The sequence below is a fragment of the Mus musculus genome, chromosome 13 (assembly GCF_000001635.26).
Source record: "Mus musculus strain C57BL/6J chromosome 13, GRCm38.p6 C57BL/6J".
NCBI classification, from domain to species: domain Eukaryota; kingdom Metazoa; phylum Chordata; class Mammalia; order Rodentia; family Muridae; genus Mus; species Mus musculus.
In genome coordinates this window covers 33,067,807-33,095,176 of record NC_000079.6, presented here as the reverse complement: position 1 = coordinate 33,095,176, position 27,370 = coordinate 33,067,807, and the positions used below count along the sequence as shown (strand labels likewise).

Sequence of the window (27,370 nt, the reverse complement as noted above, 5' to 3'; positions counted from 1 at the left end):
CCTCAACCCCACCTCTTAAAAGTTTCACTGTCTCCCAATAATATTATGGGGCAAAACTACTAAGAAATGCTCTTTTGGGGAACATTCCAGATCCAAATTGGAGGAAGCAACTCAAAAGAAGTGTTGTAGAGGCAATGCATGCTCCTTTTGTCTTTTCTACTACAGGTAGGATAATCTAGATACAGTAGGCACTGGTATTTGGGTGGATACACTGGGAGAAAAGGAAGAAAAGCTACAGTTTTGCTTTCAACCTGTTGAGTCCTCACCACCAGCCAAATTATTAGGCCCATTGGACTTATGAATGTAGCTTTGGCTTGCTGGAGATAAGAGTGAAAGGGATGAGCATCATCTGTCTTTTAGATTCTAATAAATCTTAGACAACTTATAATCTATCAGTCTTATGGAAGAACAAAATATAGAATCTCAAGCCCCATCCAAAGAAGCACATTTGACAAAGGGTCATACCAACTCAAGAATCCCCAACCCAACTTCCTTCACTTTGCACAAAGTCATCTTGTTACCATAGCAACTTGAGTAATGGAGGTCAAGAAGCTTTACCAGAAACCCCGGGGAGGCTGATTAAAAATGAGGATTCTGATCCTATAGGACAGAATCATGGAGACTGTATGTTTTCACAAGAAGAAGACTCTTCAGTTATATTTGTTCCTATGGCATATCTGTTTTCAATCTTGGCCTCAATAACTAGGGATGCATTGTAGGGAAGCTTCCAAAAGGGTATAAAAGAAGTAGCATTGTTTCATTTCACATACCATGAAAGAAAGTAGATAGCAAGTGGTATTTTGCAACCATTAATTTTATTAGGGCTTTATGAATTGTCAGTTTTATGTCCTGGTTTTTTTTTTCTTACTCTAATTCTAAATTGGAAAACAATTGAATGGGAAAAGCCATACATTTTCATGCCTATCAGGAGCCTATTACAATTGCACAGGTTACCTCACAGTCATGAATCTATACATCTATTTAATTCTTTAGCTTTTAGACGTGATTCTGTTGACAGTGGAAATTAGATTTTTCAGGGGAAAAACAATATATACATACCCATGCCAATGGATATAAAAAGCCAACATACAAAAGAAACATACAAAACATACACACATACAAAAGAAAGAATGATTGTGTTTTGTATAGAGGTTTTATTGACAAGGACTAATGGAATAATCATCATTAATCTCAGGGAATGAAATGCTAAGCTCTGCCTTCTATCTCTAAAGTCTCCTTCTTCTATGGGGAACAAACCCTGCCAAAGAAGATCATATTAGCTGTGGGGTTGTGCCGAATAAAGAAAAGGAATGGGTGATCCACAGTGAATACTTCCTGTGGAGTAGGCATCTTCTCGCAGAGCACCTGAATAATGCCTCCTGTGGCAGCAGCTGCCTCTGTTCCCTGCTCATTAACATCCACAAATGACTTGTGGACAATTTTTGATACGAAAAGATCTCTGGATCCTGACATGCCAGAGAGATCAGCCTTGCCACTACTAAAGAGATCCTGCACTCCCAGGCAGCACAGGTTAGAGTTGAGTATGTAGCTCTCTTCCATCTTGAACCTGGGCAATTTGACATGGACATCAATGTTTCTCAAGTTCTCATGTTTGGTCCATTCATGAAGTTTTCCCAAAGTTAATTGCTCCTCAATCTGGAATGAATTTAAGGCAGAAAGAAGTTAATTTACTAGTGAAATAAAGTACTATTCAAATGAACAATCCATAATTGCCAAAACAAATAGGTTTCCTTCATGTTTTCATCACAAACAGATTCTACCTGAATTTCATTTTTTGTCTATCAATTGGTAGAATATAACAGAACTATTTCAGGTCTTTGAGGGTCCAAGTACAAAAACATTTAATTATAGGTCTGTCATCCATTCATCTGTGCATTAATTTATCAGTCTATCCATCATTCATTTACCCATCCATCATGCATTCATCTATTAATACATCCACCCATCATCCACTCTTCATCCATCTATCCATCCTTCATGCATCCTTCTATCAATTTTTCTCTGCCACACTCACTTACTCCTTCAATTCTAGTCTTCTTTCAGTCCACCCATCTACCCATCCTATCATGAACTCAGGATTTCTAAACCTCCATCACACTGAATGACTGATGAGCTGTAAGAGGTCTCATTTCCCTGGTTGTTTGAATGGTACAAGCAAAATTTTAGAAGAATTTTCTGTTTATTCTGAAACATTCTTATGTTATAGTGACCTGTAAACTCCATTAGAGCTGAAACAATCTCTAATAACTCCTGGGTAAAAATAAAAAATGGACAAAATGTATGAGACTTAGTTCATTTAAAACAAGGACAAGCATCTGACATGGGGGCATATACCCTGCAATCACAGCATTCAGGTACAACTGAAAGAGGGATGAAAGCTTTGGCTATACAGAAAGACCTTATCCTTGGAGTGGAGTAGAATGGACCAGAGTAGGGCAGAGTAGAGTGGACTAGAGTAAAAAATAAAATACAATAGGCATGCTAATGACACCAACTTTGTAGCATTGTTGTGACCATTGAATAAATTGATATTTGTAAAGGGCTTGGCACATAGTAAGGACCGTATAAACATCAAGTATTATTGTTCCTTTTTAGGACCAAAAGAGAACCACTTATCTTATAGATAGTGACAATTTGGTTTTTGAGATTAGAACCTTATTTAATTACCAGTCAGAAAACACAATTGACAAATGGACCTTGTTTGTGCCGGTACATACTCAGTACATTCAAATGACAGCAGGCTCCTTCCTGATTGCAAGTGTAGGCTGGGAAGGAACAAGAGCTAAGGCATAGTGCAGCCGAGGATTGCTGGGGGAACTCTGTAATCTTCACAGTTATCTCTACTTCTAATCCTGTCAGGAGACATACAATCCCTAAGGATGTAAGTCAATTCTCATTACAATTCCTTTCAAGATACTTCAAGAGACATTCTGTGACAGGCCACTTATCATTGTTACATTTTCTTTAAATCTCTAGACATTCCCCATCGCAATGCTTCACTGAAGGCAGCAATTATTCTAACCATTTAAATTTTAGGCCACTGGGCTGGGAGCTTGGCTCACAGACAGAACACTTGCCTAACCCAAGGTACATGGTCAATTCGATTAATAAATGATGATGATGATGATGACAATGACAACAAGGACAACTGTAAAACATAAGGCCTCAGAGCAGTAACTCCTGGTGGACAATATTGACCAAACTGTGAGAAAACTAGTAAGGGAGTTTGAGTAAAGTCTGTGGAAGAACAAGTGTTTATGGTGCAGTGTACAAATGTGAAATATAAGAACAGTACAGTGAAAAGAAACAGGAATCATGACTTTGAGAGCCAGTTACCTTCTTAAGACCCGTGGACTCATCCTCAATGTCTTCAGGCAGCAGAATGACCATGCTAAGTTCTCCACCCTGGTAAGGCATCTCCAGCACCTTGCACTTCAGGTCCGAAATGTAACCGAATGGAAATTTTTTCTTTTGATACATCATCTTCACTGTTTTTGTGTCTTTCTGAACAATTACAAAAAAGATCACTCAAACCATTTCCTCTGCTCTTTTAGTACAAAGAGGAATTTGGGGTCTTGGGGTAGAGGACACAATGCTAAAGGCTTGGCTTACAATAGGAGAGGCCCTGTGCTACAATCCCAGCACTCCCACACACATACAATGAAGAACAACCCAGGATGATGGTGTCTCCTGACCTTATTCAGTCTGAATGGAGCATTGATTGTTTCTCTTGTCATGAATTGCTCCTCCCATATTCCTTTGAAGTAAATGGCATTCACTAGCACAAGTTTGGTCATGCTGTCTACCACACCCTTAGCCAGCAGTTCTGGGATTTTACCTGAAAAGACAAAGGGAACTTTTTAAAAGATCCATATTGCAATTCTGATTTTAAACTCTTAACTTATTAACTCAAACATATTTTGTTTTAACTCAATGTTAAGGTGGAAAGACCCAATTGTTTCATTTTTATTTACAATAAACCAACTGTAAACCAGAAAAGCTTGTGCCTGTTATGCTGTAAATGTATGTATGTATGTATGTATATATATATATATATATATATATATATATATATATATATACACACACACATATATATATATATACACACATATATATATATATATATATAGTCATTATAGTATGTCAGATATCTTCAAAGGATTATTTTATAAATGGCTGGTCTTCAAAAATCCATAATGGATATATTTTTGGTCACTGGTAAATAATATCTTCAAATCTGCTAAGTAGGAGCCTGCTCCTTTGAAAAGGGTTTTCAAGAAATATCCAAGAGATAAGAAGACTTATGCAAATGTAAGTCTATTGAAACAGAAACCATTTCCACACAGCCTGATGCACTGCTGGGAACTAATCAAATTCCAGACAAGATCCCTGGGTGCTGACTCACACAATGACAAGACTGAGGCGAGATCCATCCCAAAGCTAAATTGAGCCCAGAGGGTGAGTCACTCCCTACCCACTAGTTCTGAGTTATTGAACAAGATGGTGGCCAAAAAAATATCATGGCTGTAACAGTTTCTAAATGCTGACTTCATAGTTCCATGAAGTTTCAGGTATCATTTCTTTCCACATTCACTCTAAACACTTTTGTATTGGCATTTTTATTAATCTTATTCTGCATTTTAATGTTGATTTTAACATTAAATAGAGCTTTTGGTGATCCTAAAGGTATTCAACTGCTTCTATTAAATCATGTCTGTATTTCTCCACTGTTGAATTTCTGACATTTGAAGTTGTTCCTTATTCTAGGGAATAGCATCTGAATGTCACTGCACATAAGCCAGGATTTGGGAAGTTGAGGAAGGGAGAAAGGAGATGCAAGTGAGAGAGTGTGGGGAGTGAGAATCTCACCTATCAATGGCTCTGCTGTGGTTCAGAGGGGTCCCCCAAAGGCCCCTGCCTTAAAGATTTGGTCTCTGTTCCATCCTTCATTGGAAGGCAGAAGAACTTTTAAAGTGCAGGTCCTAGGTGAAAATCTATATAGATCATTGTGGAGTCTGTCTTTTTTATTTGTTTTTATTTTGAGACAGGTCTTGACATATGTGCTCAAAGCAACCTTCCTGCCTCAGCCTCCCAAGAACTATGATTGTAGGTCTTCATTGTCAAACCTACATTGAAGGTGGGGCACTGCTATTGAAAACGTTTGTGAAACACTGGTTTATCCTTTCTCTTTATTCATCAGTGAGGTGAACAGGCCTCCTCTGAAATGTTGTCTTAACACAAAGTGCAGTGTCACCATGAGTCCAAAAGAATGAGTCCAATAGTTTATAAACCTAGCCTCCAGCACTGTGAGTCAAAATCAGCCTTTAGTTCACAAGCTGATTTCGTAAGGTGTGAGTTCCAGAAGGGAAACAGACTAACAGATCCAGCACTGCTCAGCCTCTCACCTTCTGTTTGACCTTTGACCCATTGGTTTATCTCCTTCCTTGCATCCTCAGAGGCATGCTGAAAATCCACAGCGGCCAAGTCAGCACTGTACATTTTCTGGGTGGAAGCCAAGAACTCCTATTTTTAAAAAAGGAAGTGTCAAGAAAACTTCGACTCCCTACAGAACTTTTCTAAAATCCCAAAGAGAAAAAGTCATAAAAATGGAAAAGTTTCATTAATAATTCACCTATATTTTTTCTATTGTGTTGATATTTACAGTCCTAACAATTTTTTAAGGTTACAGTGCAGAAATGGCAAGTATAGCCCTTTATTTAACATTTCTTGTGCAAACACAAAGCTTATTAATTCATTTTTCATCTTACATACACATTTTCATAAATCAGTAAATGTTGAATGCTCAAGTGACTTTTAAGGACTCCGTGTGTGATTGTGTGTGTGTGTGTGTGTGTGTGTGTGTGTGTGTGTGGTTGTGTGTTGGTATGTCAGGGTGTGAGTGTGTGTGTGTGGTTGTGTGTGGTTGTGTGTTGGTGTGTCAGGGTGTGTGTGTGTGTGTGTGTATGTGTGTGTGTGTGTGTGTGTGTGGTTGTGTGTGGTTGTGTGCTGGTGTGTCAGGGTATGTGTGTGTATGTGTGTGTGTGTGGTTGTGTGTGGTTGTGTGTGTGTGTGTCAGGGTGTGTGTGTGTATGTGTGTGTGTGGTTGTGTGTTGGTGTGTCAGGGTGTGTGTGTGTGTGTGTGTGTGGTTGTATGTTGGTGTGTCAGGGTGTGTGTGTGGTTGTGTGTGGTTGTGTGTTGGTGTGTCAGGGTGTGTGTGTGTGTATGTGTGTGTGTGTGGTTGTGTGTTGGTGTGTCATGGTGTGTGTGTGTGTATGTGTGTGTGTGGTTGTGTGTGTATGTGTGTGTGTGTGTGTGGTTGTGTGTGGTTGTATGTGTGTGTCAGGGTGTGTGTGTATGTGTGTGTGGTTGTGTGTTGGTGTGTCACAGTGTGTGTCAGGGTGTGTGGTTGTGTGTGGTTGTGTGTTGGTGTGTCAGTGTGTGTGTGTGTGTGTGTGTGGTTGTGTGTTGGTGTGTCAGTGTGTGTGTGTGTGTATGTGTGTGTGTGGTTGTGTGTGTATGTGTGTGTGTGTGTGTGTGTGGTTGTGTGTGGTTGTATGTGTGTGTCAGGGTGTGTGTGTATGTGTGTATGTGTGTGTGGTTGTGTGTGGTTGTGTGTTGGTGTGTCAGTGTGTGTTTGTGTGTGTGTGGTTGTATGTTGGTGTGTCAGGGTGTGTGTATGTGTATGGTTGTGTGTTGGTGTGTCAGGGTGTGTGTGTGTGTATGTATGTGTGTGTTTGGTTGTGTGTGTGTGTCAGGGTGTGTGTGTGTATGTGTGTGTGTGGTTGTGTGTTGGTGTTTCAGGGTGTTTGTGTGTATGTGTGTGTGTGTGGTTGTGCGTGGTTGTGTGTTGGTGTGTCAGGGTGTGTGTGTGTGGTTGTGTGTGGTTGTGTGTTGGTGTGTCAGGGTATGTGTGTGTATGTGTGTGTGTGTGGTTGTGTGTGGTTGTGTGTGTGTGTGTCAGGGTGTGTGTGTGTATGTGTTTGTGTGGTTGTGTGTTGGTGTGTCAGGGTGTGTGTGTGTGTGGTTGTGTGTTGGTGTGTCAGGGTGTTTGTGTGTATGTGTGTGTGTGTGTACATGTGTGTGTATTTCTGTAAGTGGTGTTTATGTGTATACATATGTGTATATGGGTGTACATACCTATTCAATCATGGAGTCCAGAGAAGATGCAAGTGTCTTATTTCACTCTCTGCCTTGTTCCCTTAAGACAAATTCTCCCAATGAATCTGGCTAGGCTGGTGGTCTACAAGCCCAAGGGGTCCTCATAGCTCCATTCCACACAGGGCTGGGGTTTCAAGAGAGTATAAAGCCATGCCTGGCATTTTTCATGGGTTCTGGGGTCCAAACTCAGCTTCTCAAGCTTGTACAAGAAGCACTCTTCCCCACAAAGGCATCCCTTCTGTCTTGCTTGTGCTTTAATAAGACATGCAGGAGGGATCCTTTCATTAGAGTGACTGAGATGAAAGTCCCACATGCATTTTGTGTTTTGTTTGTTTGTTTGTTTGTTTGTTTGTTTGTTTGAATGTCTTGCAACATGTCCATGCCAGGAATAGTCTGTGTCACTTCAGGAAGTTTCAGAATGTGAAGAGTTAGGTACTTACAGGAAGGAAATTGTAGGTTTTCTCTCCATACAGTCTGTTAGCAAGTTTCAGAGTGTGAGATGCTCCCAGCTTGCTCACTTCAGCAGTCAGGCTTTGAAAGCATGAATGGATGTCCTCAACAGAGTCAAAATGAAGAGTCTAAAGGAAGGAAAACATGCTTTATACAATTGTCTGTTTCAAAGTTCTGAAGTAACCCCTTGGTGTCTGGTTCCACCAAATATTTTTTTTCCTAATATCAAGTATCTACAGCCTAATATTTTGTTAACATGACATTGGCAGAACAATCCAAGTACAACCAGAAATGTATGACTCAGTGAGACATTATAATTAGACATGGTTTCTCAATATTTTTAATAGTTCCCCAAATGTGAATGGTTAAAACACTAAATATTTATATCTGATTTTTTTCATAAATGATTTAAGTGGTATGCTCATGTTTATATTCTGTGTCATATACAAAGTTGCTAAAACAAAAATTAAAAGTCTCAGAACTGTACTGTGTAAATAAGACTCAATCCATCTGTGAGAATGAAAATGTAGGACTGACTGAGGCCTTCTTCTTTGGTTATCTTACTGAGGTCCACACCTCATTCCCTAGAGAAATAACTTCCATAAGTTTATCCTGGTGAGAGCTTATTTCCTCTTCCGTCTGTTGTATGTCAAGAGGCCTCTGATGGTTGTGTGAGGTCTGGGCTGGTTACTCACTTCTAGAACACAAAATACAAAAAAGCATACAAGGTCCACAGTCTGTGCTAATCTCTGAGGTATATGCTTGTTAGAATGCACTTGCACTGAAATGGGGAGGAAAGGACATTAACATTATTGTTTCCTGAAGTTGTCAGCAGTAAAACCTTAACATTGAAGCAAACATAACCTATGAGAAGCAATAAGCAGCAGGTACAAAGTAGCCAGGCAGATCAATAAGGAAACACTTTGCCCACTCCTGCCTAGACTTCCAAAGGTGGCAAGAATTGTCCTCTCAGAATTAAGGAACACCGAGAGCACCCCACACCCATTAAGGAAGAATGGGGAGGGGGGCAAAGGTGACCTGTTGTCTCCCAGGGGTGGGGTGAGAGGATGTAGGTTCTGTTGACCAGGCCACTTTTACTTTCCCATTGCTAATCCTGCAGACCCACAGCCAGTCAAATCAGGCTGGAGAAAGGCACAGGGTTAAGCCTGGAAACACAGACAAATGGCTATCTTTTACCTTGTCCCTACAATGGGTACCACCACCAAGCTGCCTCCTGTAGCTTGTTCCCATATCTATATGCCTGAAGTTAGCATTGTTATGTTTTATAAAAGAGTGGCAGCAATCCCTGTCAATATGTTCCCCAGTAGGTATTAGCCATGTGACAATCCTAATAAAAAAGGGAGTGTAGGGGGGAAGGGAGCCAGGGAGCAGATGGGAGATTTGGAAAGAGGTAGAGGCAGAGAAAAAGAGGGACAGAGAAGGACAGAAAGAGAGAGATGAGAGAAAGAAAGGGGAAGAGACACTGTAAAGAGAGACAGAGAGGTGGGGAGAGGGAGAGGGAAAGAGAGGGAGAGGGAGAGGGAGAGGGAGAGGGAGAGGGAGAGGGAGAGGGAGAGGGAGAGGGAGAGGGAGAGGGAGAGGGAGAGGGAGAGGGAGAGGGCACAAGAGCCAAGAGCCCAACAGATTTACACTGGAGCCAGGCTCCAAATCTGGCTGTTGCTAGGCAACTGTTGGGCAGAGCCTAGAGGAATTGCTAACAGACACTGAATTACAGGCATGTTTCATAAACAGTGATGATCCATTCAAAAAGGAAAACAGGAAACCCATAGCTCTGAGGAAGTGCAGGGCTTACACAATTTACTCATGGAAGTAGGAGGCACTCAAAGCCCACAGGTCTTGTCCTTGTTTTTCTTCACTCTGTTTCCCCAAGTGAACAGAGACACTACCCTATGTTCACTCGAAGCTGCCGGTGAATGAATAACTGAAGGTTTTTGGGGGGTTGGGGTGGTGCGGGCAGTGATGGAAGGAGCAGAGGGATTAGGAGGAGGGGAGGGCTTTTGTGAAAGTCTGACTGCACCATGTCAGCAGAGATATGGCAGGGAGAGCTGGCCAGTTTGGCCTCTGCTAACCTTAGAGAGCTGGGCTGCAGTGCTGCCTTTGGCTCCCAGAAAGACCATGGCCAAGGAAGAAGAAATACTAAATGGAGAGAAGAAGATGTTTCCTGTGGGGCTGCTTTCCTTCAGTGTGTGGAACAGCTCCAAGGTGAAGAGGGTGTTCGCTGAACTCAGCTGCTCCATGGTGAAGGCTGCAACAGACAGGAGATCAGCTTTGCCAGCTACAACACTACCAACACCTATCACAGCTTTGCCACCCACCCCTAGCACCTGCAGTAGGTTAATCCGGCTCCCTCCAATTTTTCCAAAGAGGCAAGAATACTCCTCTAGGCACACAAAGCTGGGGCCAGATATGAGCAGTGACATGGCCCAGGGCCAAGGTTGTCTTATGGCTCTAACTTTCTAGACAGGTGTGTCTTAGGAGAAATTATGCTGGTGGTCCTGGCACAGTGCCCACACTACACAGCCTTCTGTCTGGAGCTCACACATCTCTCTCCCTGTGGGATGTCAGGTTCGAATTCATCTGTGCAATGAATCCAGAAAACCATATGGACCTACTCTGCATACAGGAGAATTCTCGTAAGATAACAATGTTATCATATTAGTTCTCAGTGGTTACAGTCCTCCATGCCTGAGGTCAAGGCTTTAGTCTCAGCTGGAATGAAATATGCAAATTTGGGTTTGCCACTCACTCTCCCTAGTCAGGCTATGGGTGACAGGGAAGAGAGACACTCTCCTGTGTCTATTTGGAAGGAAGCTGGTCCCTGAAGTGGGTAAGCAAGTCCTGCTTGGGACTCACTCCTAATCCATCTGGATCCTAAACTCAGAACTCCAGTTTGTCCAAGTACAGGCCATTCACAGCTGTGTATCTGTGGATGTTTAGCTACCAGGGCTACATCCAGTTATCATTTTTGAGGATCTAGGATCTCACCAGCTTCCTTCCCAACCTCCATCCCTGCAGCCAGGATTGAAGCTATGGAGCAGCAGGGCACTGTCCTCTCAGATAGAGGTTCAAAAAGCAAGCTGAGGGGAAAAACAAAAGCAAAACCATGACTGGGACAGCCTTCCTTCCTCTGGCCAAAGGCTTGGCTTTGGATGTGGCTGGGGAACCACATCGCCTTTCTTGGTCTGGTGTCACAACTAGGGTGAGGGTGAGGCATGGGGAGAGCATGCAGGTCCCAGGAGGACGTGCAGAGAGGTCTCCCACCCTCTTGCCAACCACCTTCCTGGGATGCTGCCCATGGCCCTTACCTCCTCTGTAGCAGCTCTGGCTCCACTTGCTAGAGACCTAGGAAGAAGCTCCCAAGGCCAGCTGCAGCCTTGACTCTGAAAGGAGAGTGTCTTACTGGCAAGCACAAGCTGGGAAGAGAGCTTTTTCTCCCCTGGTGAGTACTTAAAACTGTGCTTGCATGACTGACAAAATGAAAGCAGAAGATTGCAAGCGCCCACAGGGATCCATGTTCCTCCATTCCAGGCTATGCTCTACTTCTCCAAGCAGAGTACTTGATAAATTACTCCTTCCTGAGCTGTGAAAAGCCGAGAGGAAAAACATTCTCATTACCAATCAAATGATTCCTTTTTGAATTCCACTGAAAGACTGCAAAAATGCTAGAGATCCTTTTTTGTAAGGTGTGTGCATGGGGGTGTAGAGGCACCTTTGTGGCCCCTTGAATAAGGTCACAGTGCTCCAGTTTCTAGCTACACCTATGTATGAGAGAGAGAGAGAGAGAGAGAGAGAGAGAGAGAGAAGGAAGAGGAGGAGGAGGAAGAGGAAGAGGAAGAGGAGGAGGAGGAGGAGGAGGAGGAAAAAAAGTCCTTTATGTTGGGTTCCAAAGAAGCAACTGGCTAACTGTGGTACCTATTAGCACACCAAAATTCATTCTGGCTTCTATCTTCCATCAGTACCTGTAGCTCTTCTCAGTTTTTCTCACCTCTCCCCTGAACTAAACATCTCCTCCCTGGGGCCCTGGCTACTCTTCTGCAAGCTTCTCTTTCCTATGTAACCCTGCCATTTTTGGCCATTTGCTCTCTTGGCTATCTTGATTCTCTTCGCTCTTGGTCCCTTCTCCTGGTCCCCTCCCCTCTCACATCTTTTTCTCTCCTTTCCCCCATCACCTGGTGCAGTCTACTAACCATGTTTATCCCACATGGAACATGACCTCATCTCATTCACTTTACTGACCACTGCAGCCCAGTAAGGGTAATCACATTCTGTACAAACCTGACAGTTCTGGTAGTGTCTCCCATTACCATGAATGATCAGGTGGCCCTGCTAGTACTGAGTGGACTGAGCATCTGGAATCCCTGTTTCTTTTAGCCACCATTGGTATTCCTTAAAGGAAGGCGTCAGAGGAGGCTTCTTCACCAAGGCAGGGTCAGAGCTCCCATTTGGGCCACTGGAAGAACAGAGCTACAAGCAACCCCAAGATGTGTGCTCTAAAGAGCAGAGGTGGAAGAATGGCTGGCACACCAAAGCATGGTAGTCAGGAAGCTGTCCTGTCCAGCTCTACAGCCAAGCTTATTGTCCCTCAGCACTGCTGCAGGGCACTTCCTTCTGCTGCAAGTGCAGGGTTTGATGTGCATGCGCCCTAGTCAAATAGTGTCATCCCACTAGCAGGTCATTTGATGTACCATCTTCAGTTCCTGTTGGAGCCATGTTCTCTCCTTCAATAAAGCCATTGATGAGAGAGTACATAGTATGCAGACTTAACATGTTGCATGGGAGTGAGTTCAGTGTCATGGAAGGAAAATTACTGTTCCCAGCGAAGGAAGTCCCCTAAGATCTTAAAAGAACAACATTGTTCTTTTAAGGCTGGTCATGAATTCCCAATCTCCACTCAAATAACCAGTATATGTCCCCATTAGACATCAAGTTGTTTCCATTGAGTCCTTGTTCCCACCCAAGGATCTTTAGACAGTCCATTCATTCAGCTGCCACACTGACCAGGTGTCCAGGCTATTGGCAGTGATACCATAGTCAGTAAAAATATAGCTGGATGTGGCGGCAGAGGTGGCAAGTATGACGCTCATGATGTAGTGGGTATATTATATCCAATCTATGTCAGAAGACGTTCATAAATTGTCCAGAATGTCAGGATCCATCTTAGGACAAGCAAATAACTAGCAGGTGATCTTCCTGAGAGGACCACCTTAGACTGACCTCTACATCAGAATTCCAATAGGCAAGGTGCAGGAGAAAATAATTTTAGGAAAGATTCCTGTTATTAATATGCTTTTCCTGTTATTATTAAACATATATAACAATCGCTAGGTATTAGCCTACCTATTTTGAGCAGATCACTGTAGATCTACAAAAATGTACTATCTTGTAATGATGCTATATAGACAAATGGATGACTTCTTAATTCATAATGATGATCCTATAAGAATTTATATCAGTATTTATTAAGGTCTTTTATAGTAGGGCTGCTATTAGGTGTTTTTCTGATAGTCAAAACTGCAATGAGAACTCTGTCAGTCTCCCATGCATCCCCAGTGAATTGCTTCTAGATAGTAACCAGACTTTCTACTACTCAGAGCACATTCCAAAAGGTTGCAAAGCAATTAACCAAAAGTCATAAAAAGGGAACTAATGATTTATTTTAGGTGCTAGAACAGAAGATAAAATATTGACTGTGTTTATCTATACAAAATTTCACTAATAACTTAGTTATGATTTTTCATTTTCAGTGAACCTGTGGAGCTGTGACAGGTGATCAATGTTAAGCCAGATAATTACTCCTAATGGATATGCATGTAAACATTCACTGCTGTAAACTTCTTATTCGATTTATGATGTGAATTTATGCAAAGTGGTAGTGAACTTTTTAACATGTGATCATGGATTCTGAAAGATGTTTAAGTGCTTAGGACAAAGAAAAGAGTCAGAACTGAGCTGAGGATTACTTTCTAGACACAACATGTTTTAGTCAGATCTGAGCAGAAGCTGCAGAGAGAGCAGGAGGGGCAGGCAGGCTTCTCCTAACCATGGGACAGAACAGATCTTTTCTTAATAACAAGGCAAGCTGAGTCTTATTAAAGAAACAAAGCTTTCTTCTTAAAAACTTGGGTTTAATTCACTTAGCATTAAAAGGGTAGAAGCTTTTACTTCCTCTATGCAATAAAGATTGGAGTTCATTTTTCATCCAGAATGCGTGACTTCTTTCTGCACTGGTGCTTGGTCTTTTGCTCCAAATGCATATGTAAGTATGGATTGTGTATATGTATGGAATTGTGAGAATGTATGCAAGCTGACTGGTTTGAATGGAAATGTATAAATATGCATGTGTGAATCTGTATATGGATGTATCTGAGTTTATGGATATTTGCTTATGTAAAAGTTCTTCCTTCTGTGAACATTATTCTCTTCTCCTAAATCAATAGAAGTTTATTGCTCCAAAGAGAAGAGTGAGAAAAATTTTCCCCTGCCCACTTAGGACCTTTCTGCTTTTCCCCTTTTTCCTAGAGAGCTTTTATAGGTAATTTTTTACAACTTAGAAATAAATGCTATAATCACTTTTCAAAATGTACCTTTTTCTTCGCACTACTTCTACCAGCAGGCTGAAAGTAAGAGCCGCGCATTTCCTGCTGAGATAGAACAAAGGCCACATTACTTAATCCCCTGCTGCTAGACTTCTGGTGTCAATACCTAGCCAGCAGCTTCTTACCCTCAGAAGGAGCAAGAAAAATTTTAGGACCTTTTAGTATAGTATAGAATCAGCATTTCAGTATAGTTAGAGAGCTAGACCGTCCAGAGACCCTCAGTCTTTAAAGCCACACCAGAGTCCTACTCTGTGTCTCTGTCTCTACCCTCTCCAGGCCGGGAGGCTCCTGGCACCATATTGGCAGCGCTGTTCAATGCACCCTCCTGATTGCAGTTTACAGAGCCATCAGTGGCCACACCTCTGAATCCTGGACCCTTAGCCACAGGTTAAGGCTGGAGCATCCACTAGAGGTCACTCTGGTGACTTGCTGGTAAGCTAGACATTAACCTGTAGAGTCTGCTAGTCCCTTGGTATGTCACCTGGGCCCAACTTTTAATGTATCATTTCATTCTGCAACTGAATTCTGTTGTGCTTGTCTACTTAAGCCAATTGTGTTGAATATCAATGTACCAAGTCTGGAAGGATTTTAAACAGCAAAAATTTGTCTCAAGGCTCTGCACGCTGGGAAGTTCAAGTTCAAGTTGCCAGCAGGTTTGCTGTCTGCTTTCAGTATAGTATCCTGTGAAGACAGTGAGATGGTTCAGGGGGTCAAGGTACTGGCCACTAAGCCTGAACACCCGGATTTGAAGCCTGGAATCTACACACAGTAGAAAAAAGAACTGACTCCTGAAAGTTGTCCTCTGACCTCTGTGCAAGTGCCACAGCAAGCACACTCATGGCTGTGTACACACACAAATTTAAAAACAAAACAAAACAAAAACTTGTTATGGTGTCCTCAAAGATGGAAAGTGGAATCAAATAAGGTCTAACTACACCTTTTATAAGGTCCCAATCAAACTCACAATGTCTATTTTAATACTGTTAGAGGATTAACTTCCAATATGAAATTTACAAACAACACATTCAAAATGCAGTATCCCGCCCACCAGCCCTGCTCTCCTTGAACTCATGTCTGCTATAGTCAGGATATGGTTTGAGCTTGTCTCCTGAGCACTCCCGTGTTGGATATAATGCCCGCTGTGAAGTATCAGAAGATAGAAACTTCGTGTGTGGTGCTTGGGAGGTGGGGGCTTTGAAAAGTGATTAAGATTACACAAGATTCTCAGGGTGGGGAGCCCTGACTGAATAAGAGAATATCATCCTCATTACCACTAGGTGGCACTCATTTGTCTGTCCTGTAGTAGTTGTAGTCGTCATCGTTGTCCTCCAAGTCCCGACCCCACCCCACCCCTCTGAAATCTGGGAGAAATCCCTGCCTTCAGCTCTGCGAAATACTGTCCTGGTGGGAACTCAGCAGAGGCACAAAATCTGGCTCCAAGGGGCATAGCTTTTTGGTGGCTTCTTATCTGCTTACATTTTTTAAGACAGAGAGAAACCAGAAGAGATGCACATGCTCTCCCAGTTTTTCTGTTTGGTTGATTGGTTGTTTGGTTTTGTTTTCTTCTGTGATGCCTTACACTTCCTAGGAAGGCTATTTCAGATGCCCAGCCATGACCGTGAAGAATTCATAGTTATCCAGCCACAGTGTTTTATTATAATAATATAAATGGACATATTTCTTTTCACATACAGTATATATTCATCCCATGCCACTCAACTTTCTTTCTAGTATTACCAAAATCAGATATAAATTTCAAAATATTATTCTTAGAGTACCTGTGAAACCAAACAATCTAGTTTCTTCCAAAATAAAACAGGTCCAGTTTAAGACAGAATTTTCTTTGTAAAATTCAGCGACAGGCAAGGAAAAAGTGGTGGGCCCTACAAACTTCCAAATCTCAATATTACAAGCACTGTGACGGCTTGAGGCTTGAGAATACCCACATCACACCTCCCTAGTCCACATCTTGGACACACACTCAGGAAGGGCAAGGTAGTTGATTGTCCATGGCTTTGATGGACCTCATCCCCAGGTGCATAAACGCAGCAGCTCTTACAAACTGAGTCCAGTGTTTGTGACTTTCCTAGGTTGTAGCTATATTTAATAATCACACACACACACACACACACACACACACTGCCCCTCCCTGGCTCAGTTTTCTTGCCTTTATTTCTGTGAAACACCTTCCTGGTGGAAACTTCACAATGACAATCCCTGGCTCCATTAGTGATCATTCTGTGGTAGGTCCACTTGAAATCCAGGAGAATGTGCCACACAGATCCCCCCTCACAATCAGCTGACCTGAGACATCTTGAAACAACTTCAAGGACTTCAAGAAGGACAGCAGAAACAAGGAGTGCCACATTGGAATGTGGCAGCTGTGGTATCCCGAGTCCCCACAGCACACTGGGTCCCTTCCTTGAAACTCTTTTGTCTGAGGCATTCTGGTGTGTGGTAGGCATGGCAATTGGGATAATCCCTTGATGACTTTGACTTGCTCTGGCTTGCAGTAATGAATAGCATCTGGCTTCTTGCCACATGAATCTCTTGATCAAAGGCTAGTTTTGGCAAAGCCTTCGTAGTCTTTTCCTGAGCATGTACTTTCTTTCTTTAACATGGTAGAGAATTTCACTAGCACTCCCTGCCTCACTTCGCCCTCTCTTCTCTTCTCCCTGCTCTGCCTCTGCTATATCTGTATCTGTATGTTTCTCTCCCTCCCACACACACCCTTCTCTTGTCCTCTGTGTGTGTATTGGGGGGGGGGGTGTAGGAGAAAGAGAGAGAGAGAGAGAGAGAGAAAGAGAAGGGGAGGAGAGCAAAACTAAGCAAGGAGAGAGAGAGAAAAACTAAGGATTAAGCACAGACAACCTTTCACTGTATATATCTTGAGGAAAGCATTAAATTGTTCAAAATGGCTTCTAACTGGCCATCTTCCTGTGTCAGACCCCATTTGGCTGGGATAACAGTCTTGTGTGTACCTCCGTACCTGGCTTCTCTTTCCATTATAAGTTGTCTTTTATCTTTTTGCCTTCTTTTATTGAACATTAAGCAATTGTGTATTCTCAACAGTTTGCTTAGAGATTTTGATTATTTTGATTATTATTTTTTTTTACTTTCACATAAAATCATCAGGCATAATTCTGCCAAGGTCACTGTCACTTTCTGAGAGGCCAGTCTTTCCTTGGATTTCTCACACCTTGTTCCTCATTTCCATCTTAGATACACTTGGAGGTGCCTTTACAACCCATGTTTCTGCCAACATGCAAATCTAAGCCAAGTAAGAACTCTCTCAGCATGGTGAGGCCCTCACTACAGTTCCCTATTATGATCTATCACCACTGTCATCCTTAAAGACCCAATAGAAATCTCAAACTCTTCCAGTCTCTGTCATCACTCACAGTGGAAGCCACTGTCACGGCTGGGGTGGTTGTGTAGTCACAGTGAAAACATGATGCTAATATCTTACTTTGTGGTGTTATAACTCGATAGTGAAACTGAGAAGTTTACTTACAAAATTGTTTCACTTTTTGAGACCGAAAGCTTGTGGGAAGTTCTGTGTTAATGAAGGCTTCTCTCTGCTTCCAAGATGGTGCCCGCTTGCTGAGGTTTCTGGGAGATGAGGCTCGCCCTCATGAAGCAGAAGAGATGAGAGCGGCAGCCCATCCACTCCCTCTGTCTTAGTCAGAGTTTCTACTGCTGTGATAAAACCACATGCCATGACGAAAGCAACTTGGAGAGGAAAGAGCAGGTTGATTTCAGTTCCTACTCAGGCCACGGGTCCCCACTTGGGGAAGTAGGGGCAGGAGCTCAAGGCAGGGACTGAATCAGAGGCCATGCAGGAGTGTCGCTTACTGACTTGGTTTACATGGCGTAGATTAGTTTTCCAATAAAATATATCTGATCTGGGTCTCCCCTCCCTCAAATATGACTAGATCCTCTCTCACTCACCCCCCCCCACCCACCCAACACCATCTCTCTCTCTCTTTCTCTCTCTCTCTCTCTCTCTCTCTCTCTGTGTGTGTGTGTGTGTGTGTGTGTGCTCCTTGTACTTTAAAAAATTCTAGTTGGTTTCAATTTTGTTAGGAGAGAGAGACAGACAGACAAAGTCAGAGACAGAGACAGAGACAGAGACAGAGACAGAGACAGAGTCAGGAGTCAGAGTCAGAGTCAGAGTCAGAGTCAGAGTCAGAGTCAGAGAAGGAGGAAGGGAGAGAATCATAAAATTGGAAACCATAATATAAAAGTGAAAGGTCAATGAGAAACAAAAGCACAAATAAAGCCACATGAGACAAAAAAAAAAAAAAAGTTTACAAAAATACCACCGAGCTCATTTTGTGTTGGCCATCTACTGCTGGGCATGGAGCCTACCAGTAAGTGGCATTAAGTGTGATCAATGTGCCAAGTGAGATTCCACGGGAGAAAAATTATCTCTCTTTTGCAAGTAGTTGTCAATTGGAGACAGCTCCTTGGTGAAGGATGGGAGGAGACTTCCCCTTCTCAGTGCTAGGAGCCTGTGTGGCTTGGAGCTGGGCAGGACCTGTGCATTCTGCCACAGTCTGTATGAGTGTATTATCTGTGGGATTACTGGACATTTCCATTGTGTATTTTAGGAGCACAGATTACCATGAGCAACTGAAGGCATGAAGAGGGAGACTCCGGTACTCAATTATTGCTGCTGCCCCACCCTTGAGAGCAGAAGTGATGTATTCTTGTCTCGATCTTCACACTTCCTGCCTATGCAGTGCTCTGGATTCTCACAGATACCATGAGAGCCTTTGATTTACACTTTAAAAGCATTTTGAATGAGTTTGTCCTGTTCCCACTCAGTTTAAAAACTGTCTTAGGGTGACTAGTGACATTTTAAATTGATGTGGAATTATAAATCTCACAATCACATTTTACTAAATATTGAAATGTGATTGTTTTTTAATCTTTTGGGGGGATTTGAGACAGGGTCTTTGAGACTGTGCTAGAAATCTCTCAGTAGAACAGGCTACCCTCCAACTTCCTTTATTTTAAATTTTAAACTTAGCCTATATAATGTAAAATACTGTATTTATTACATTTCCACACATATACATCGTCCTACTTAATTCAGATCGGCCCCTGCTTTATTATCTCTTGTCCCCATTCCATGAGAACGTAGATCATTCTTCCCAAAAGTCACACTTTTATGTCTTTAAAATAATCTGGGTTCCCTATTGAAGAATCTGTGAAGGGGCTTTAGTAGTCCTGAGAATGGCAAACATGGCTCAGGCCTTTCACCTTGCCCCCATTCCCTCTCCTTGCTGAAAGTCTTAGATTGCTTTCTGAAAGCTAGCCACCAAGGTCTATTCCGTTATTTAGCCACTTGCTCCTCCTGGGGCTGACTACCAAGATCCAGCTATCAAAGTATTGAAGTCCATCAATAAAAAGCTTCTTATGATTAACCTAATTAACATGCTCAATTATGATTAAACAGATCACCCTACCATGGGGTTTCCCCCCTTGACCTTTGTAAGCCATCATCTGCTGTGGGCCCTGTCTGTCTCCTCTCTATCCAGAGGCAGTCCTTTGTCCCCTTTCTCCTTGTTCCTTTCCCATTCTTCCTAGTTCTCTGGCTCCTGTCTTTGTCTTTTATTCCCTGGCCTGTGTTCTTCTGGGGCTAATAAATTTCCTTTGTGCTGAGAATGTGGTCTTAGGTGTCTTCAGCTGATTCCATGTGTCTCTAAAGTTTGTCCTTCAGAGCCTAGTTTATTTCACATCACACACAAACCTCATGAAAAGTGATAATAAAGGCAAATTTTTTCCACAATTGTACCCTCTAGGTAAAACTTTTTTATTTTATAACACATTATCCAATTTCGGGTGGGTGTGCAAGCATATGGGCACACCCAGCGTGTTCATCACATACAGTGAACCTCGGGACATCAGAGAACACCCTTGCTAAAGTAGGTTCTTTCCTTCCACCATGTGGGTCCAGGCAACTGAACACAGGTTGTCAGTGTTGGTGAAAGGCACCTTTACCCATTGAACCATCTCCCTGGCTGTCAAAGATCATCTTTGACACCACAGTGTAAACTTAGGCAGGCAGTGAGGTGTGAAGTAGGTGATTGGGGTCAGTGCTGATGGGAATCAGCACTAAGAGGGGCTGATGGGAGTCTATCCAGACAGTGACTGACAGGGACTGCTGCCTACGACAGGTAGCGATTACAGAAATTATTAAGCAGACATTTTTTTTCCCTCTGAGGGAAAAAAAAAACTTGATTCACTGAAGCTGCCATTCCCTGCATCCAGTCAAATGCTCTAAACTCTTTTAACTCTTCGGGGCTGGTGTGTAAGAAAAGGAAAGAGAGAAAATTCATGTGACCTCACACATGCTCTGCCACTGAGCTACAAGTCAGGCCCTTTAAATTTGTTTTTAAGAACTTATTTTTAACTTGTTATAATAACCCCAAGTCCTCAAACTAACCAAGGGTTCGCTACAGTGGTGTGAGGATGCTGTTTGACAGTGGGCAATTTTGGACCCTGTATTGTGGTTGTAGTTAACAAGGCAATCCTAGAAAAGTCTTATTAGTCCAGTGACTTGAGGGACCAGTCACAAGAACAGGAGTACCAGCCTCTCAGGGTTTCTTCTAGCTCTTTCATTGTCTTCTGCAGACCACAGCACACATTACTGTTTGAGCAGCATAGCTCACCTGCTCCCTCCAGGGGGCAGACACTCACCCTTGTATAACAAACAGGCCTGACTCTGGGCTGTCCAGATCCCTGACATTCAGATGCCAGATTCAGAGACACTCATCTTCTCTCAGGCAGCTAGAATCCCACAATCCACTGATGCCTGGAAAATGCTCATGGCAAACACATTTAGATTCCCCCCCCCCCCTCTTAACACTAAGCCTTCTTTCACTGTCTCAAGTTGAAGCACTGGCTTTTTTTTTTTTCCCTTGTTTGTTTGCCTGATCCTGCCTCTGACTACACAATTAACTCCTTTCCTTTTTCCCTGCTCTCTTCTCAGTGCTCCTTCTCTGGCTGCTGGAATTTTACTCTCAGACCAAAGTTTGACCCAGAAAACTTAGAAATGCTCTATACTTAGAATCTATTTTATTATGGGGAGATGTGCTGGACAAGGATCTGGGAGAGAGGTATAAAGTTCCTCTGGACTTTCTAGGCATCTTGCCTCATGCTATTGTGATGTGCTCACCAAATCAGAAGGGTCCATGAAGCATGGATTTCAGGTGGTCATTGCTTTAGACTAAGTTTCTGCACTAGGCCTCAATATACTGAACTTAAAATCAAAATGGGGTCACCTAGCCTAAAATTCCAAACAGGACCTACTTGGTTTCTGGTTTTCCAAGAAAAGGAAGTGAAAATACTCACAACCAAATGTCCCAGGCAGTTCTCTTTGAATCAACAGAAGACAAAGTTCCTCTGCTCTAATTCTCACAAAAAGAAATCTGATGGCCCTCAGTCATTTTTCTCAAACTTTGAACTTAATCTACTAGACACAGTCAATATCTCACCTTTAAACTCTGTATATGCCTACCATGGGTGATGTCTACTAATAAACACCATGGCATGCCCAGAGACCCTTTTATGCATAACCAGAGAAACTCCCTTCACATTGGAAAGCCCAGTAGAATTTTAAAGATTTTTTATGAAAATATGTAAGCTATGACTTCACACTTAGAGACTCTCATCTGCAGGGCAGACAGGTAGACTTGCTCAGAGAAATGGGGAGCTAAAGAGACAAATTTAAAATAAGACATCTGAGGATGACAAAGTTACTATCCATCCTCTGGGTCAACTGGTATGACTGACAGAGACTTTCAGAAACACTAGGCCAGGTTGCCTCAGTTGGATAGAATATAAGCTCTCTCTGAGGTGGGTCATTGTTCCACAGCCCTGCCTGGTAAATTCATATCACAGCATAGAATATGGTGCAATCTTCAGTGGTAAAGTTGCTATGGTTTAGATAACCATCCTGATGGCATTGATTGGAAAGTTGATCCCCAATCCATTACTATTGGGGCCCTGAAGAGAGCTGTTAGGTCATGTGTACTCCACCCTCATTAATGGACTAATCTCTTGCTTTTTGCAACCCACTTTTGGCCTCCAATTTTCAACTGTGAAAAGATTTCAGAATGCTGTGACTTGCAACAGCCCCTAGACCCTAGAAATTCAGCCTTTAGAATCATGTACAGATCAGGTTTCTATTTGTTAGGAGTAATCCATTCTAAGTTAATCTGCTATTGAAGCCTAAAATGGGCTAAGAAATAAATGGTTTTAATCCCTAAGTCTCATGTCATTTATAACCTCTCCCACTAGAATATGGTTGGCCCTAGGGCCTCCTAAGCCTGTTGCTTGCCCAGGAGGCACTTGTGTGTACCCAGGTGCCTTTGTAACTTAGCTCCACTCACCTCCCAAATAAACCCGGAGGAAGCAAGATACCTTCTGAATTGCTTGGTATGGAAGGTGTGATGAGTCAAACCTTCGAATATTGAGTCTCTAGAAGGGGCTGCTGCTCACTATATAAAGAGGCTGATCTTGTACCTGAACCTTGAGAGTTCTAGAGATAGCAAGCTGAGCAGGTGAGGTCAGGCCCCATGGTGAGGAGGGCTGAGGTTTCCTGTGGGGAATGGTAAGGTGGAAGTGCAAGTATAGAATACAGAAGGGAAATGAAGAACCAAAGAAGCTGGAATTTCATTAGCTTTTGTTCCTCTTTTGGGCAGGTCAACAGATTCAAAATACAACTGCTCTGTGCCTAAGAGGGTGAGGAGTCCAGGACAAATGAGAGGTGTGAGTTGCCACCTGTGGGTGTGTCCTCCCCACTTCCTGACCCTCTTTTGGCTTCTCCCTGTTGTTTGATCTGTTTCTCACACCTCTACCCAAAATGTGGGCTTTGGGGACAACCACAAAAACGAAGGGCCAGTGTCATCACATACATCAAAGCCATCATATCACATCATAGCACATCATGTCCCTGTGACTAACTGCCATTAGTCGCCATTGATGATGACCTTGTGGCTGAGGGGAAGGGTTTTTCAGCTTCTTGGGTGTAATTTTTCCTCTCAAGGTGACAGATACAACCCCCACCGTCCTATCGTGCTTGTTATTGCTCAGTTACTAATATCACTTCTCGGTAAGATTTCAGACATACAGAAGATCCCAGGGTTCTTTGACACTGACACCAAGTGAAAGATGCCACAGAACCACAGTTCCTCCAGAGAAAGCCCCTTGGATTCATCCCTGCCTCTGCACACTGTGAGTTAGTAACCTTGAGAGTCGTGCCTGTGGGTTCAGAAATTTTGCATGGAATTTCAACATTAATTTTATTTTAACATTTCCAGAGAATTCAAAAAAATTTCCAGTTCCATCATAGAAGTGAATCTCAACCTGACACAGAAAATTTCAAATGATTATTTTAATTGTCAACATCTCACCAACCTTTGCTATTTAATTTTTGGAGTGTAGTCTGCCAATTGGGTGTGTAATGCAATAGTAGGAAACAAGTATAAACATTAGAAGATTTGGACTAAAGTATAATATGGAAGTGTGATATTTCAATACATGTGTGCAATAGCGTTGACCAAATCAGAGTAATCTACTTCCTTGCCATTGCTTTGTGTTTGAGGATTTCAGACTCCTCTTGTCTACTTATACATAAAACATAAGAAACAGATTACCATGAACTATGGTTTCCCCACTGTGTAGAGGAATACTACAAGTTACTACTTCTGTTTCTGGTAGCCATTATCCAACCTTACTCTAATTCTAACCCTTCTCAGTCTTTGGTGATGACCATTGTGCATCCAGGTTGACATTTTACATGTTCTTACTTACAAGGAGGAGGTTTTGACATAGTGCACAGGGCCAACCCACCATGGACCACACCCTGACACTGTGAGCTAAACATGTCTTTCCTCCTTAATTTGGCCTCTTAGGTATATTGGCCATGGCCATGTAGAAGTGGTTAGTTAAACATTCTTACCAAACTTTGATATTATTTCTATAGATTTCTTGAAATACTAGTCATTCTAACTAGGGTGAGATGACACAAGATAGTATTCATACTATGTAAGAATCTTAAACCTCTTAATAACCTCCACCACAACAGCATAATATTCCTACTTTAGCAAAGGGGACACCATCAAGCTCTGCCTTGCCAAAGACACCAGGTTATGAGAACATCTCCAGTTCTTCCCCTAAGCTCTGAATAAAATGCCTTGACACCAACCTCTAAAATCTAAAATAAGCAAAGGACATGCACAAATACTTCTCAAGAATTTCCAGGTAGGCATCTTTCCTTTCTGCCTCTATACTGGTTGGTTTTGTGTATCAACTTGACACAAGCTGGAGTTATGTCAAAGAAAGGAGCCTCCCTTGAGGAAATGCCTCCATGAGATCCAGCTGTAAGGCATTTTCTCAATTAGTGATCAAGGATGGGAGGGCCCATTGTGAGTGGTGCCAACAGTGGACTGGTAGTCCTGGGTTCTATAAGAAAGCAAGCTGAGCAAGCCAGTAAGCAACATCCCTCTATGACCTCTGCATCAGATCCTGCTTCCTGACCTCTTGAGTTCTACTACTGACTTCTTTTGGTGATGAACAGCAATTGGAAGTATAAGCTGAATAAACCCTTTCCTTCCCAACTTGCTTCTTGGTCATGATGTTTGTGCAGGAATAGAAACCCTGACTAAGACAGCCTCCATTCCTTGAGGACTCCATAAATCTGAGACCCAGTATTCCTCCCTCCTCACATCCCATTATGTGAGCCACCAACTCCCACAGGACCTCTATACCTAGAAAACCCACTGGTGAAGTGGCGAAACTGAGTAGGTGATCTCCTTCCTGAACTCCATTTCCAACCCACTCTCAATTTACCATCATCAAGTAGTAGGCCTTATCCCATAGATACAAGGATGAGTTCAATGTACATAAATTGACAAATGCCATGTACCATTTTAATAGACTGGAACATAAAAACCACATGACCAGCTCATTAGATGCAGAAAGGGTCTTTGTCAACATTCAATACCCTACATGATAAAAAAGCCCTCCTGCTCTAATAGGGATACAGGGGGCATACCTCAACATAATAAAGCACTTTATGGGAAACCTATAGCCAACCTCACCTAAATGGGGAGAAACTGAAAACAATTCACTAAAATCAGAAGCAAGACAAGGTTGTGCTCTCTCTCCATATCTATTCAATGTAGAACATGAACTCTTAGCTAGAGCAATAAACTAACTGAAGGAGGTTATGTGAATACAAGTCAGAAGGAAAGAAGGCAAAGTATCTTTATGTGTATATGATATGGTAGTATACATAAATGGCCTTAAAAATCCCACCAGGAAATTCTTACACCTAATAAACACTTCCAGAAAAATATGAGGATACAAAATTAAGTCACAAAAATCAATAACCTCAAGATCATGTTGGGGTAACTAACCAAGCAAGTGAAAGACTTGTATAATAAAGATTTTAAGACACTGAAGGAAGAAATTGAAGAAGATAGCAGAAGATGGAAAAGATCTCCCATGCTCAAGGATAAGGTGGGTTAATATACTAAAAATGGCCCTCCCACCAAAGCAATCCACATATTCAATGTAATCTCAATAAAAATTCCAACCCAATTCCTCACAGTAATTGAAAAAACAAATTTCAGCTTCATACAGAAACACACACATACACACACATGCACACACAAACAGCATAACTAAAACAATCCTGAATAATAAAAGAAGTGCTGGAGATTTCAGCTTCTCCAATCTCAGACTACACTACAGAGCTATAGTAATAAAAACAGTATAATGTTCGCACAAAAACAGACATGTTGAACAATGGAATCACATTTCCTACCCAGAAATTAACCTATACATTAATGGACACCAACTTTTTGACAAAGAAATCAGGAATACATACTGGAAAACAGACAGCATCTGTAACAAATGATGCTGGCCAAATTGTATGGCTATATGTAGAAAAATGAAAATAAATCCAAACTTATCACCCTGCATAAAACTCAACTCCAAATGGATCAAAGATCTCAATGTATGGCCAGATACACTAACTCTGATAGAATAAATAGTGGGGGATAGTCTTGAACTCATTGGCACAAGAAAAGACTTTCTGAGCATAACACTGCTAGCACAGACAATAATATCAACAATAAATGGACATGGTGAAACAGAAAGGCTTTGGTATGAGTAAGGACAATATCAAAGATTTCCCTTTTTTCCAACTATGTACACACCTGACAGGGGAGTAATACTGAAACCGTATTAAGAACTCAAAAAACGTGGACATCAAGAAAGCAAATAACTCAATTAAAGATTGGGTACAGATCTAAACAGACAACACTTGAAAGTGGAAACACAAATTGAAGAGGATCACAGGAACCTTGAGGAAGAGGAGGAGAAAAATTATAAGAGCCCAAGATGATGAAGGTCACCAAGGAAACATGACCACGCAAACCCAGCAGGAGTAATGCACATATGAACTCAGAGAAACTGTGTGAAGATTCTCTGCCTTTCAAGGAAACCAGAAGTTGCTGCCAAATCAAGAACAGTCCACCCCACCCACAACCCTGCCTCTGAAGAGCATTGTAGCATGCACACACTGTAGGGGCGGTTTCTGTATCTATCAGATTCTAGCAGTGTGACAAAAAAATAACTAAAATAAGCAACTCAAAAGAGGAAGGTTTATTTTGGCTCATAACCTCAGAGATTCAGTCTGCGGCTGCTCATTCATACTTTCTTGGGCATTCTTGAGAGTGCATTATGGCAGTGAGCCCTTTGTATGCTACACTTCTCACTCTGTACAGACTACAGGAAAGGATGCAGAGTAGAAGTGTCTGGGTGACAAAATCTCCTTCACAGGCATGCCCTATTCATTTCTTCCCCCATGAGTCCCTGCCTCTTAAAGTTTCTGCTGTCTTCCTACATTATTGTCAGTTGAAAGAAACACTTCAGCATATAAGTTTGGGGAAAACATTTAAAGTACAAAACAGTAATTTTTCCTTGGTCCCTAAATGCCTATGTCCCTGATATATTGCAAAATGTATCTTCCATACCCTTAACAGTTTCAACAGTGTAAAACTATCAAGTACATAGTCTGCTCTGAGAGCCAAGGCACTCT

At 42.1% G+C, this 27,370-nt stretch overlaps 1 protein-coding gene across 4 annotated transcripts; it reads right to left on the bottom strand.

The window, feature by feature from the left end:
- Nucleotides 1–796: 796 nt before the first annotated feature.
- Nucleotides 797–16,673, bottom strand: Serpinb1b (serine (or cysteine) peptidase inhibitor, clade B, member 1b). 4 transcript variants are annotated; one of them, XM_006516684.1, is made up of 8 exons: nt 16,555–16,673; nt 10,960–11,234; nt 9,724–9,899; nt 7,624–7,761; nt 5,430–5,547; nt 3,717–3,859; nt 3,358–3,525; nt 797–1,656 (listed from the first exon to the last, which is right to left on the bottom strand). In XM_006516684.1, the coding sequence occupies exons 3-8, from the start codon at nt 9,889–9,891 to the stop codon at nt 1,243–1,245; spliced, it is 1,149 nt and encodes a 382-aa protein (XP_006516747.1). In that variant the 5' UTR covers nt 9,892–9,899; nt 10,960–11,234; nt 16,555–16,673; the 3' UTR covers nt 797–1,242. The 4 variants fall into 4 exon arrangements, with proteins under 4 accessions (XP_006516747.1, NP_766640.1, XP_006516749.1 ...); NM_173052.2 differs by lacking the exon at nt 16,555–16,673 and having other exon boundaries at nt 10,960–11,074; XM_006516686.2 differs by lacking the exons at nt 9,724–9,899; nt 10,960–11,234 and having other exon boundaries at nt 874–1,656; nt 16,555–16,658.
- Nucleotides 16,674–27,370: the final 10,697 nt, after the last annotated feature.

Excerpts from the sequence above, each read along its gene's own strand:
- Serpinb1b (XM_006516684.1), bottom strand. The coding sequence starts at position 9,891 with ATGGAGCAGCTGAGTTCAGCGAACACCCTCTTCACCTTGGAGCTGTTC. Across the intron at positions 3,860-5,429 it reads GGTCAAAGGTCAAACAGAAG|GTAAAATCCCAGAACTGCTG; the intron begins GTGAGAGGCTGA and ends TTGTCTTTTCAG. Across the intron at positions 1,657-3,357 it reads AGTCCACGGGTCTTAAGAAG|ATTGAGGAGCAATTAACTTT; the intron begins GTAACTGGCTCT and ends AATTCATTCCAG.